Here is an 11,593-nt window from a genome sequence, read left to right as displayed (position 1 = left end):
ATGATAGAAGTCTATCCGGATAGATTTGAGGGTCTATCAACGATAGAAGTCCATCGCGGATAGATTTGTCTAAATTTGCAATTTTTTTAAATGATGTTATACACTCGGTTATTATTCTTAAAAATGCTACCAATTGCAATTACCCTAAAAAAATTCTATAAGAACCTCTCTTGCAAAAACAACTGCCCAACCTACATCTCCAATCTTTTGTTCGATATAGATATAAAGGTAAAGATTATATTGTATATGCATACATATGATTAATAGTATATGTACATTGTTTTCCTTAGCATAAAAGTGTTGTATCCCAAAATCTATTTTTATCAAAAGGAGCAATTTGTGGACAAACTTTATCCTACTTTTTTCCTTTAACTCTATGATTTCAACATTGATAATATTGATATATATGTCACACTGGAACAGCCTCCCATGGCTTGGACAATGAGGTTGCTGGTGAGTTCATCTCTTGCTGTGCCCTCTGCCCTCCAAATGTAAATATAACAACAATTAGTGATGGTACCAATAATGTCATTGTTTAATTTCATTTGTTTCTTAGTTCAAAAGATTTTGAGGTAAATAAATAGTTTAACTATGGAAGCCATGTTGGATATTTTGTTTGGTTGATGACTTATAAATTAATCTTTCTTTTTGAATCTTATACCACCGGTTTGGATTGATTAGAGAAAAAGTATTTTTTTAAAAAAAATATTTTATTTACCGGGAATTTTCACAAATAGAAAAATAGGGAAAACTATTTACATAAAATAACAAAATTTAATCATTTTAGATTATCAGTTTCTATCACTGATAGACACTGATAGATTTTTATCAACCTCTATCAGCTATAGACTTCTATCAATTTATATCATTGATAGACGTTAATAGAGTATAAAATTTTTCTTTATTTAAACTCTTGATAAAAAGAGTATAAAATATATTTTGAAAGTGTTTCAATAACTGTTTTAAAGAGTTGTCGAACATTTTAATATTTTCTAAAATGACTTATTTTTAAAATTAAATACTTGAAAATTAAATCAAACACATCCTTAATTTATCAATCATGACCATATTGGTGTTTATTTTGTTTGATTTGTCTCTACTCTTTGTAATGCCTTCAATAAGTTGTATAGTTTCATCGGTGTTTTAAAGTTGGTACCTATTAACATTTATAAATTATGAAAATATATTCATCTTATATCGTCAGAAAATTATTGTGATAACTATTTAATCCATTTTAATAAAGAATATCTGGTTTTGATAGATTAAATTTAAGATTTATTGAAGGTATAAGATAAAAATCTAAAGATTGATAGTACATGGATAAAATGGAATGAATTAGAAAGTACAACAACAAAAATAATATTTTAACTTAATAACAATTATTAGAAAAAGGAATCATGTACGAACTAAAATAACTTTAATTTAAATCCTACTTTGATCTCTGTACGTTTTTTTCACTTACAATTTTCAACCGAATTTTTGTATCATTTAAATACTAATTCATTAACGCATAAATACACATGAACATATCAGTTGAAAAAAATAAGACCTTTTGACCCTTGTATAGAATTTCAATCCGGGGGAGTTTGAGCACTCCATGCCAAAGTAATTTCTATTTTATGGAACCATATTTTAATAACACAAACAACAATTGCAAATATAGTGACCATATCTAAATTATTAGTAGTTATAATACAATACAAAAAATTTTATACATATAAAAAAGGGCAATTATCAATTTAATTTAAACCTTAAGCTAAGAATTATATCAATTTAAACCTTAAACTTTGGAGGTGTATCAATTTAAACTCCGAACTTTGAGATTTGTATCAATTTATACCCAATTTAATAATTATATCAATTAAACCTTAAACTTTCATAAATATATGAATCAAAATTCTAAACTTTCATAAAGATATCAATTTAATCTCGAACATTCGTAAATGTATCCAAATAAAACATAATAAAGAGTTTAAGTTGATAAAATTATGAAAGTCCACGGTTTAAATTGATGCACTTATAAAAGTTCAGAGTTTGAATTCAACAATTATTAGTTTAGGGTTTAAATTGATACAATTCCAAAAGTTCAAAGTTTAAATTGATACAACTATTAGGTTAGGGTTTAAATTGATACAATACCCAAAGTTCAGGGGTACAAATTGATACAAAACCCAAAGTTTAGGAGTACAAATTGATACAATATTCTAACCGTCTATCACTAATAAATTTTGATTTTTACAATTCTTTAAAAACGTTGCAATACACTTAATTAAGAAGTATTACCCATTGCGATTATTAAAAAAAAAAAAAAATAGACGAGTTTTTTTTCCGTAGGGACCCAATTAAGAATTTAACCTAACTAGTATTAGTGAAAATAAAAATGGTAAGTAAAATTATTAATTACTAACCTCGTTAGCGACTGTATTTTGCCAAGCTTTGTCCAATTCCTCAAAGACAATGTCTATTGTGGGTCTTCCTTTACTTGATTTTGCCACACAAAGAACAGCAACTTGTAAAATGGATTCAAAATCTGCTTTATTTACGTTTCCTTTTAATCTCGGATCTTCAAAATCACTCAATGCTCTTAACCCCATGTTTACATCTTTTGCCTGAAATCATACCATATAATAAATATTCAATCTTCAATCCCCTAAAGTTTATTGATTTGATTACTACACATCAAAAATATATCTTCACTAATTATTGGTAAATATAAATTAGCCAAATCTAACAATTTTTTCATACGAACTATAGATATTTATGTGAATTTTAGGCTATACGCAAGAGTTCGTCGTAGCACCAACTTTGGTTCGACAATAAATTAAATAAACAAATAAGTGCAATCTAACATACATCTAACTATTTACCTTGATATCTATACAAAAACAATCATTTGGGAATAATAATGTGGGGCCCACTTCATTACCATTCGTCCAAAATGTATTTATATCATGCATCCCTTTTGTATGAAATAGCAAAAAATAATAATATTAGTTTAATTCTAGAAAAAAAAAAAATTGTACATGACAACACTTAAATATCAATACCTATATTTACCTTGATATCTATAATTAAATAGTTAACTCTTTTCTTTTTGTTTTATTTTGTTTTTTCTCAAAATAAGTATAGTTCAACCGGCATGATGTCTTAGAGATTCGATTCTCCCACCTCACATATTGTTGAAAAAAAATAATTCGACTTCATAATAAGATAAGAGATCAATATTCATGACTAAAAATATTTAAGAATGACACTTTTACTAAATATTTATTTGAGTATGTAAACATGGTCTCAACTAAACTAAATTTAATTGTGAATTAAGATGAGAAAAAAGAATAAAAAGAAAACAAGAATATGATAAGTAGAGGGAAATGAAGGATATGAAAATGGTGAGATTATTGAAAACTAACCTTTCTTGTTAATTGATCTCTAGCATCAAGATCCAAATCAATGACCTTTTGACCAGATAAAAGCTGAAGAGCCACAATGCCAAAACTATAAATATCACTTGCACAAGTGAGTTTGGCATTGCTCATGTATTCAGGATCCATATAACCAATGGTTCCTCTAACATCTGTGAATGCTTTTGTCTCATCCATTCCCAACATCCTTGCCAACCCAAAATCTGATAGTTTTGGCTCCATTTTCTCATTCAAAAGTATGTTGGTTAACTATCAAAATAAACAAAAAAAAAAAAAAAATGGTAAATGTACCATTAACTTAAACTTACATGTAGTTTATTCACACTACAACAATTTTGGATTTCAATGTCGGTTGAAAATAGTGGTCTCGAATGTATAATGTCAGTTGCAAATTTCATTAAAGGGCTTTAATGTCGATTGCAGCCGACATTGAAGATAGTGTTATTAAAGCCCTTTAATGTCGGTTTAAAACCGACATTAAAACAACTGACATTAAAGGACTTTAATAATACTATCTTTAATGTCGGTTGTTAACCAACATTAAAGCCCTTTAATGTCGGTTTAAAACCGACATTAAAGTGCGGAATTCTTGTAGTGTTAGAAATTGTTGCTATTACATTAAGCCTAAGAACACATCTTCCTTCTCGAGATTTCTTTCTTCCTAAATCACCGATTCACCCAAGCTTATGTGTGAAAGCAAATTTAATATATCATATCATTTAACACGTCCCTCAATACTTATGGACTTGAAATATGAAGAAAACCCAACAAGTGCAATCTACTCTGATACTATCTTAAATCATCAATTGACCTAAAAGTTTAAGCTTAAGAGCAAAAGTAAATTTAATTTTATAGTGTTAGATCAATTTTTTCAAAACTCAATCTAAGTTTTGGAAAAAAAAAAAAAAAGAAAAAAATAGTTTTTCACAACTATACATATATATGAAAGATGAAAAAGAAATTTGATAGAAAAGAAGTACATTTGTTAAAAATCAAACAGTGACCAAACAGAATCTAAATGATTACGAAAACGAATTTTAAATTTCTAATTTTATTATTGTTATGTTACTTTTTTATTAAATTTTAAAAATAAGGAAATTAGCATGAGACTAAGATGTTACCTTAATATCTGTATGGACAATGCAGCCATCTACACGTTGATGGAGATACCTCAGTGCAAGAGCACAATTTCTCAAAATCCGTACTCTTGAATTCCATGTTAGTACTGTGTCTTTTCCTGAAAACATCCGAATAGTATTCCTAAAATATTATGATGATTTATTTCATAATTCACAAAATATTTTTAACTAGTTTTATATAAACTTATTTAAATGGGTTCTACTTTTCATATTATGATTGATTGATTACGTTTTCTGAGGAGTAAATGTGGCGTTAATTGTAATTTTCTTACGTAAAAACCCAATTAGTGAGAAAAAAAAAAATCAAATTTTACCCTTCAACTTGGTATCATTAATCATTTTTACTCTCAACTTTAATTTTCTCAAATGTAACTCTATGTTTAGATAATTAAAAGTTTACTACCTTTGTTTATAACTTTGAACATGAAAAAAAAAATCTAAAATTTCTCATGTCTCATTCGACAATCTTATTAGTTATATTTCTTTTAATGATGGTTTTAAAAAACCAAACTAAATTTTGAAAACAAGAAAAAATACAAAAGAAAACATGTTGCTAACAAATTGCGTTATCTCCTATTTTTTTACCTTTCAAATTGAAAGTTTGAGGTAAACATTAACCATTGGTGAAAAAAAAAGGCAAGTAATTAAAGAGGAGATGAGAAGAATATTTACTCAAGAGATGCTGAGCCAGGTTGCCTTGTTCACAATACTCATACACAAGATACTGCTCCCCATTCTCAATGCAGCATCCCAACAGGGACACCAAATGTGGATGCCGAACCCTAGACAACCCGTCAATTTCTCTAAGGAACGAGTCCGACGTGTTGCTCTGAAATATCTTTTTAATGGCGACTTGCTGCCCGCTTGGCAGTATCCCCTTGTACACCTGCCCAGCGCTGCCCCTCCCTAGGCTCGTCCTCTCGCTCCCGAAGTCAAGCGCCCTGTCGATCTCTTCCTTCGCGAACTGATACAGTCCTGACCACATTGACGTGTCGTTCGAGGGAGATGGTTTGGTCTTCCTCTTCCTCTTGCTAGCGTTCTTTACTAGGAGGACGATGAGTAGCAAAACCACCACCACCACTATGGCGGCCACTATGGCTTTCGCTACTGAACCTGTCATGTTTTTAGATTCGTAGGAAATTATTTGAAGGGGTAGAAAAATGCAATTATGACGGGCTTTAAAGGACTTGAAATGAATGTCTCATCTTTTCATGTTCATTTCTTCATTGTTGGTTAATAAGGTTATGTTCTTAATTGAGTCTCAATTCAAATTTTATAGTTTGAATTAGTCTAATTTCAATTTAGGTGTTATAATTTAGGCCATTTGACCGAGCATTTTAAAATTTTAAATTGTCATTTATGGTTTTGTCAACATCTCCTCGACAATGTTACTAAACACATTTTATTCTCATGATAATAAGGTAGCATTTTCTATTTCACTAATGCTACTAATTGTTAATTAGTTTCACGAGAGATTTCTAGAGAAATTTAGTTTGTAGTGTTGAACTTAAATTTATGTAAATTTAATCTTTTGATTATATCGAACATGTATATTTATGGGAAGAAAGAATCCATACATAATAATGCAAATTCCAATCATACCTTTGATTTTCAAGTAGCCGGAACCTGATACTAGAGCCAAACAAAGAAGAAACGGGATTAGAAGCCTTCAAATCTTACAGATCCTTTTCACAAAAAAAAAAAAAAAAAAGCTCTAAATCTATAGAAGAGAAGTATTTTAAACCATTCCTTGTGGATACCAAAATGTGAAGAAAATTAAAATTTAACCAAATTAATAAGACCATTATTTATTATAATAATAATAGTTTTTGTTGTCCCTCTCATTTGAAGAAATTTAGAATTTAGTTTTAATAATTTGATAAAACCTCATGAATAATTTTTATGATACGACAAAATTCAAATAATTTGGATGATTATGAGAGTTTTATCAAAACTATATAGACTAATTTCTAAATATAAAGCATAGAGACTAAATTCTTTCATCAAACTATGAGGACAAAATTTATAATTTAATTTTTTTTTCGAACTAAAACAATTGTTAAATTTGGTAGTTGCAAATATAGTAACAGGCCAAAGTATTAGCCGATATGACCCAACAAAAGAATTTACAAATATAGCAAAATTAAGATCTAGCTCTCAGGGTGACGTCTATCAATAATAGATTATATCGCTAGTAGAAGTCTATCAATAATTAATTTTGTTATGCGCAAATTCTTTGAAAAATTTGTTTTACACTTAATGGGTGTTTGGGTTAAGGTTTTGGGAAGTGTGGACATGTGAAATCCACTTCTATCCACGTGTCAATAAGTTCGTGAGCCCATAACTACAAGGCATCAATATTTAACTCTTTACATCGTGGGCCTAAAAAATTTACAACTCCATATATTTGAAAAATGTGACCTTGCCCTAGACACCCTAGCAATTAAGCCTAGAGTATTAACAAATATATTATAATATAAAAAAGATTATAAATATGACAAAATTTAGATAGTCTATTAGTGATATACCATATCGTTGGTAGAAGTCTATCACTGATAGACCATATCGCTAGTAAGAATCTATCAACAATATAAATCTATCAAAACTTTACTATCTTTACAATTTTTTAAAAATAATATTATACACTTTGTTATTATCTTTAAAAATATTATCCATTGTAATTACCCATAATTATTATCCTGCAAAGTGTTGGATTACCCTAAATTTTAAGTAAAATATGAAGAAATTTTTTTTGACAACTTACTCAAAATGTCCAAAGCCGGCAAGCATTGGAAGATGGCATCAAAATCAGAGCGATTCCCAATCCTACCAGCGGCAACAGCGACAACAGCAGCAAATCCACAAGCACTATTCTCATTTTGATCATCACTCTGAACCTGTAAATCATCCATCATTGCTCTTTTTAACTCTGCCACCGCCGCCAAACACCCACCACAAACCCCATCAAATTCCGCCGCTGCAAACCCAGAGCAGTTCTGCACCGCCGCCTCGTACCTTGCTCTGCAGAAGCGTTGGCAAGAACAGGAGCGTGGAGCAGCGGCTGCCGGTGGTGTACATATTCTGGAGGCCGCAGCCCATCAGGGAGACGGAGGGCTGCCTGGAGAAGGGGCCTGTGCAGTTGTCCCACTGCTGCTGAGAAAGAAATAGGGATGTGGTGCCATTGTGGGCCTTGAGGTTTAGGGCTAAAGCCTTGGCGGCGGCATTGAGAGCATTGCGGCAGCAGCGGGTGGTGTATATGGCGTGAGGTTTAGGGCTAATGCACTTTAACAGAGGAATCAGAAATTAATGCATGAGAGATTGCCTATAAGAGGGGAAGCAACCTGCAGAGTTAAGAGATTAGACAGTTAGAATTTTTACAAGAAGCCAGTATTTAGAATCACTTTGTCGTCTGCAAGCAAGAAGTAGGAGGATGACCACCATTCCACCGTTGATAAAGAGGTGATGCCGGATAGAAGCTCGAGAGAGATATCTTCTTCGACTCCTCCATCTAGTTGGACATAACAAGCATTAAAAACAAGCCAAAGAGGACAAGAGATTGACCTTTGCGGCTTGACTTCTTCCTTTTTATCTTACATTTCCATTTACCATTCTATTTCATTGAACTGAGATTGTTGTATCAACATTTATTATCTTTAATTCAATCTTATTTTCGATCATATTCATTATTTCTCCATCTGTTTACTTTCAAAGTTGTTTGTGTTTGTGAACTTTCTAGATTGATGAGAGCATGAAATTTTTTGCCTAAGTCTTCCTGATCAGTTGATTAAAGTGAAAAAGTAGTTAAGTCACTCGAGAGAATATTTTAACCATTGAACGCATCAAGTCAGCACGTAAAGTAATTTTAGAGATAGAATTGCTCATGTCTTTCATCTGTTCCTTGTAACTAACACATGCACCTTAGAGATATGATTATGTATGGCATTTGCATCGAGAGATGTTGGACATAGCATGAACTAAAGAACATAATTTCCAATGCACTACACATACACTTAGACTGTAAAAAAAACATCTCCAACATCCTCATCCCGCTGTCATTGTGCATATTGGCTTGCTATTCTTACCAAGTTATCAACGCATACCATTTACATTTAAAGCCATTCATCCACGAATCCCTTTTTCCCTTTGAACTTCTATTTCTTTTTGCATGCGTGCCATTAGTTTAGTATAAAATACTAATGCCTCTCAATTAATTAGGAAAACTCTGCATTTGATCCGAAAATAAACCCTGCATTAGTACATTCTAGAGTCCCTACGTTCAACCCTAGACTTACTAGGAAACTTAGGAGATTTATACTTGGGTCTAACTTAAGAGAACTTGTACGCACTAACAAGGTGTGCACACATCTATCATCGATGCACGCCTTATTTTCATACCAAGAGATAGATCACTCATTCATCCATCTTTACTCATCATAATCCTTCATCGCCATTTACATTCATCATCATAAGCACATTTAGAATCAAAATTACGGGCGAACAATTTTTCTGAAGAAAATGCTTCCATCGACCGATTTTACCTCATCTTATCTACCCTGCGGACCAACCTTTTCTTTAGCAAATTAATTCATGTCAGCAGCTACTTCAGCATGTGACCTACTCCATTTTCCTTCCCTATATACTTGATTTTTTTTAAAAAAAAAACAAAAGATTTCTCCTTTAAATTTAGTAAATTAAACCAAGTAATTTCTCAAATTTTCCTTCAAAGAACTTCATAATTTTTCCCCACTTCTAAATTTCCTCTCGGGTAGTTCAACAAATTTCTACTTGAGTTCCCTTCTGCCTTCCGTTTTTCTTTCCTTTTACTATCAACAAACTTTCCCTTTTCTTAGCCTATTTTTCCACTTTTTAACCGATTACAATTGAACTAACATTTAAAATATTAGATTAATGTTACAAACTACTTGGTACACAGTACGGTACACAGTACACCATTTACTCTGTACCAAGTATGTTATTAACATTAGATTAATCAATATTGAACTTTGGAAGAATAATGAAGGGTTTCTACGGCTTACAAATTACTATCCCTTTTTGGGAATTTCATCCTCAAAATTCAGGGAATGTGGTCCAGACTTAAAACATTAAATAAATAAAAAATCACAACAACAAAGCCACAAGATTTAAAGCTGCTGGTTAATAAATTATTTATATATCTCATACATTACTTACCGACCATTCCACAACTATTAACATATACCTTAAACCTATTTATAACTTCAACACCTACAACTTGACTGGTACCCTTCATCACCGGTGTTTACAAGCATTGCTTATACATCCTTATCTTTTTTACATCAAATGCAGACATTTTCTTTTCAGGTTATTAGGTTCTCTACATCTATAGCATGTATGAGTTTTGCTAGAATACTATCCCAAATGATACCTATTACATACTAAACACAAAGGTCTCCCTCTAACACTAGCAATAGATTCCTTAGGTTTCTCAGTACGAAAATTTCCCTCTATTCCTTAAATTTCTTTACTCGAACTCAACTTGGAACCCAATGTACCTCCATTCTTGGATTTAAAAGATCCTCTATTAGATACTCTAGGTGCAAATCTTTTACTCCTTTCACTCTTATATGTTCAACAAATAGACTTGGAGTTTTAGATCCACTACCACTGTATACTATTCCTTCTTTGTTTTCTTCCACCACACTCATTTCCATCCTCATAGCAACTTCCACTAGTTTAGAAAACACATTCCACTTAGCATTGGTTGTTACAAGGGTACGTATTTCTTTCTTCAATCCTTCCTCGAATCGTCTACATAACTCTTTTGTCAATCTTGAGTTGTCTTTAGTCCTCTACAATAATTTTAAGATTATTAAAGTAGTCTGTACCAGCTCAAGACCAACCGATTTCCCTTAATAAACCTAAATATGGACTAATGCATCACATGGAATACACCATTCAGAAGTAACTCTTATCCACTGTTTCCTGTAGTTGGATCCTCAACTCTCTTTTCAACTCTTCCAAAACCAACTTGTACGATGTTGGAAACGTCATTACTGTCCTATGTACCATGTTAGACCACTTAGGCGAACATCTAGGAATTTCTTACATAAATAATCAATCTTATTAACTATAGTTTCTTGCACATAACTCAATAACTATGCTATGTTGCTATAATACTTACCTACCTTCTTCAGCAAGAACATAGTACCTAAAAGGATTCTTCTGCCACTCCTTTAAGGTATTTCAAGAATTAATCCATTTTTGGATAACTCAAGATATCAAACCATACAACTATGCCACTAGTACTAACAAACCCACATAGTCAAGAAAATAACACCACACACAAGAATTCAACCCATAAATATTCTATACAATGAACTTCCAGACAACAAATTACTCTTTTGCATAATACCTCCATGTAACAACTGTAGACACTTTTTCCTATATAACCAAGTTATCTATAGTTATAACATACATTGGTTCCCTTCAAACACGAACCCTAGTGATGCTTGTGACAAGATGAACGATAAGGTTGCACATCTACACTTGCTATTGATTCTCTAGGTTGTGTCTTACTTGGCTGCCCAGACAAAACTATAGGACAGATAGAGCCTTCTAACCTTTAGTTTTCTCTTCCTGCTTGTATTCCTAAATCACGCCTTAATTTGAAACTTCCTCCACTCATGACTCTAGGTGTAAATCTTCTATTTAGCTGTTCATGTGGTGTGTTCGAGAAATTTCCCACACGAATATCCCTTTTTGTTTTTCCTTTATCTTCTTCCCAACAAACTTTTCTCCATTCTTTTAGCTGCATCTACCAGTTTTGAGAAATATTTCCATTTTGCACTTACTATGACATAGGTTCGAATTTCCTCTTGTAGACCATTCTCGAACCTCTCTCTTTGAAATGAAGAACATTCAACTGCATGGCTGAGGATAGAAGAAATTTGTTGGAAAATGAGTAAATGAAGTCTTAAGTGCTGACTCACATCACTACAAGAATATAGTATTTTTCTGATGTATAACATCGCTTGGATATAGCTTAAACTACAT

General features: G+C 31.8%; 2 protein-coding genes across 2 annotated transcripts; both read right to left on the bottom strand.

Annotated features, from left to right (window-relative positions):
* Positions 1-2,275: 2,275 nt before the first annotated feature.
* On the bottom strand, positions 2,276-3,677 carry LOC150031089 (putative serine/threonine-protein kinase PBL19). The gene is made up of 2 exons (XM_090309267.1): positions 3,411-3,677; positions 2,276-2,609 (listed from the first exon to the last, which is right to left on the bottom strand). The coding sequence occupies exons 1-2, from the start codon at positions 3,642-3,644 to the stop codon at positions 2,397-2,399; spliced, it is 447 nt and encodes a 148-aa protein (XP_090165393.1). The 5' UTR covers positions 3,645-3,677; the 3' UTR covers positions 2,276-2,396.
* Positions 3,678-4,531: 854 nt separating this feature from the next.
* LOC150031088 (uncharacterized) lies at positions 4,532-9,086 on the bottom strand. Its single transcript, XM_090309266.1, has 6 exons — positions 9,017-9,086; positions 7,940-8,069; positions 7,638-7,835; positions 7,326-7,582; positions 5,234-5,674; positions 4,532-4,659 (listed from the first exon to the last, which is right to left on the bottom strand). The coding sequence occupies exons 1-6, from the start codon at positions 9,084-9,086 to the stop codon at positions 4,532-4,534; spliced, it is 1,224 nt and encodes a 407-aa protein (XP_090165392.1).
* Between the last annotated feature and the right edge of the window lie 2,507 nt (positions 9,087-11,593).

This window comes from Benincasa hispida, unplaced genomic scaffold, assembly GCF_027475165.1.
Source record: "Benincasa hispida cultivar pf3 unplaced genomic scaffold, pf3_genome.v1.1 HicScf1480, whole genome shotgun sequence".
NCBI classification, from domain to species: Eukaryota; Viridiplantae; Streptophyta; class Magnoliopsida; order Cucurbitales; family Cucurbitaceae; genus Benincasa; species Benincasa hispida.
This window is presented reverse-complemented; position numbering and strand designations above follow the sequence as displayed.

What these genes read in the sequence shown, in the direction of transcription:
- LOC150031088 (XM_090309266.1), bottom strand. Translation starts at nt 9,086, where the DNA reads ATGGAAGCATTTTCTTCAGAAAAATTGTTCGCCCGTAATTTTGATTCT. An exon ending in GCCGGCTTTGGACATTTTGA is followed by an intron (nt 5,675 to 7,325) that starts GTAAGTTGTCAA and finishes AAAACATGACAG; the next exon opens with GTTCAGTAGCGAAAGCCATA. An exon ending in CCTGGCTCAGCATCTCTTGA is followed by an intron (nt 4,660 to 5,233) that starts GTAAATATTCTT and finishes GGATGTTTTCAG; the next exon opens with GAAAAGACACAGTACTAACA.
- LOC150031089 (XM_090309267.1), bottom strand. Translation starts at nt 3,644, where the DNA reads ATGGAGCCAAAACTATCAGATTTTGGGTTGGCAAGGATGTTGGGAATG. An exon ending in GAGATCAATTAACAAGAAAG is followed by an intron (nt 2,610 to 3,410) that starts GTTAGTTTTCAA and finishes GTATGATTTCAG; the next exon opens with GCAAAAGATGTAAACATGGG.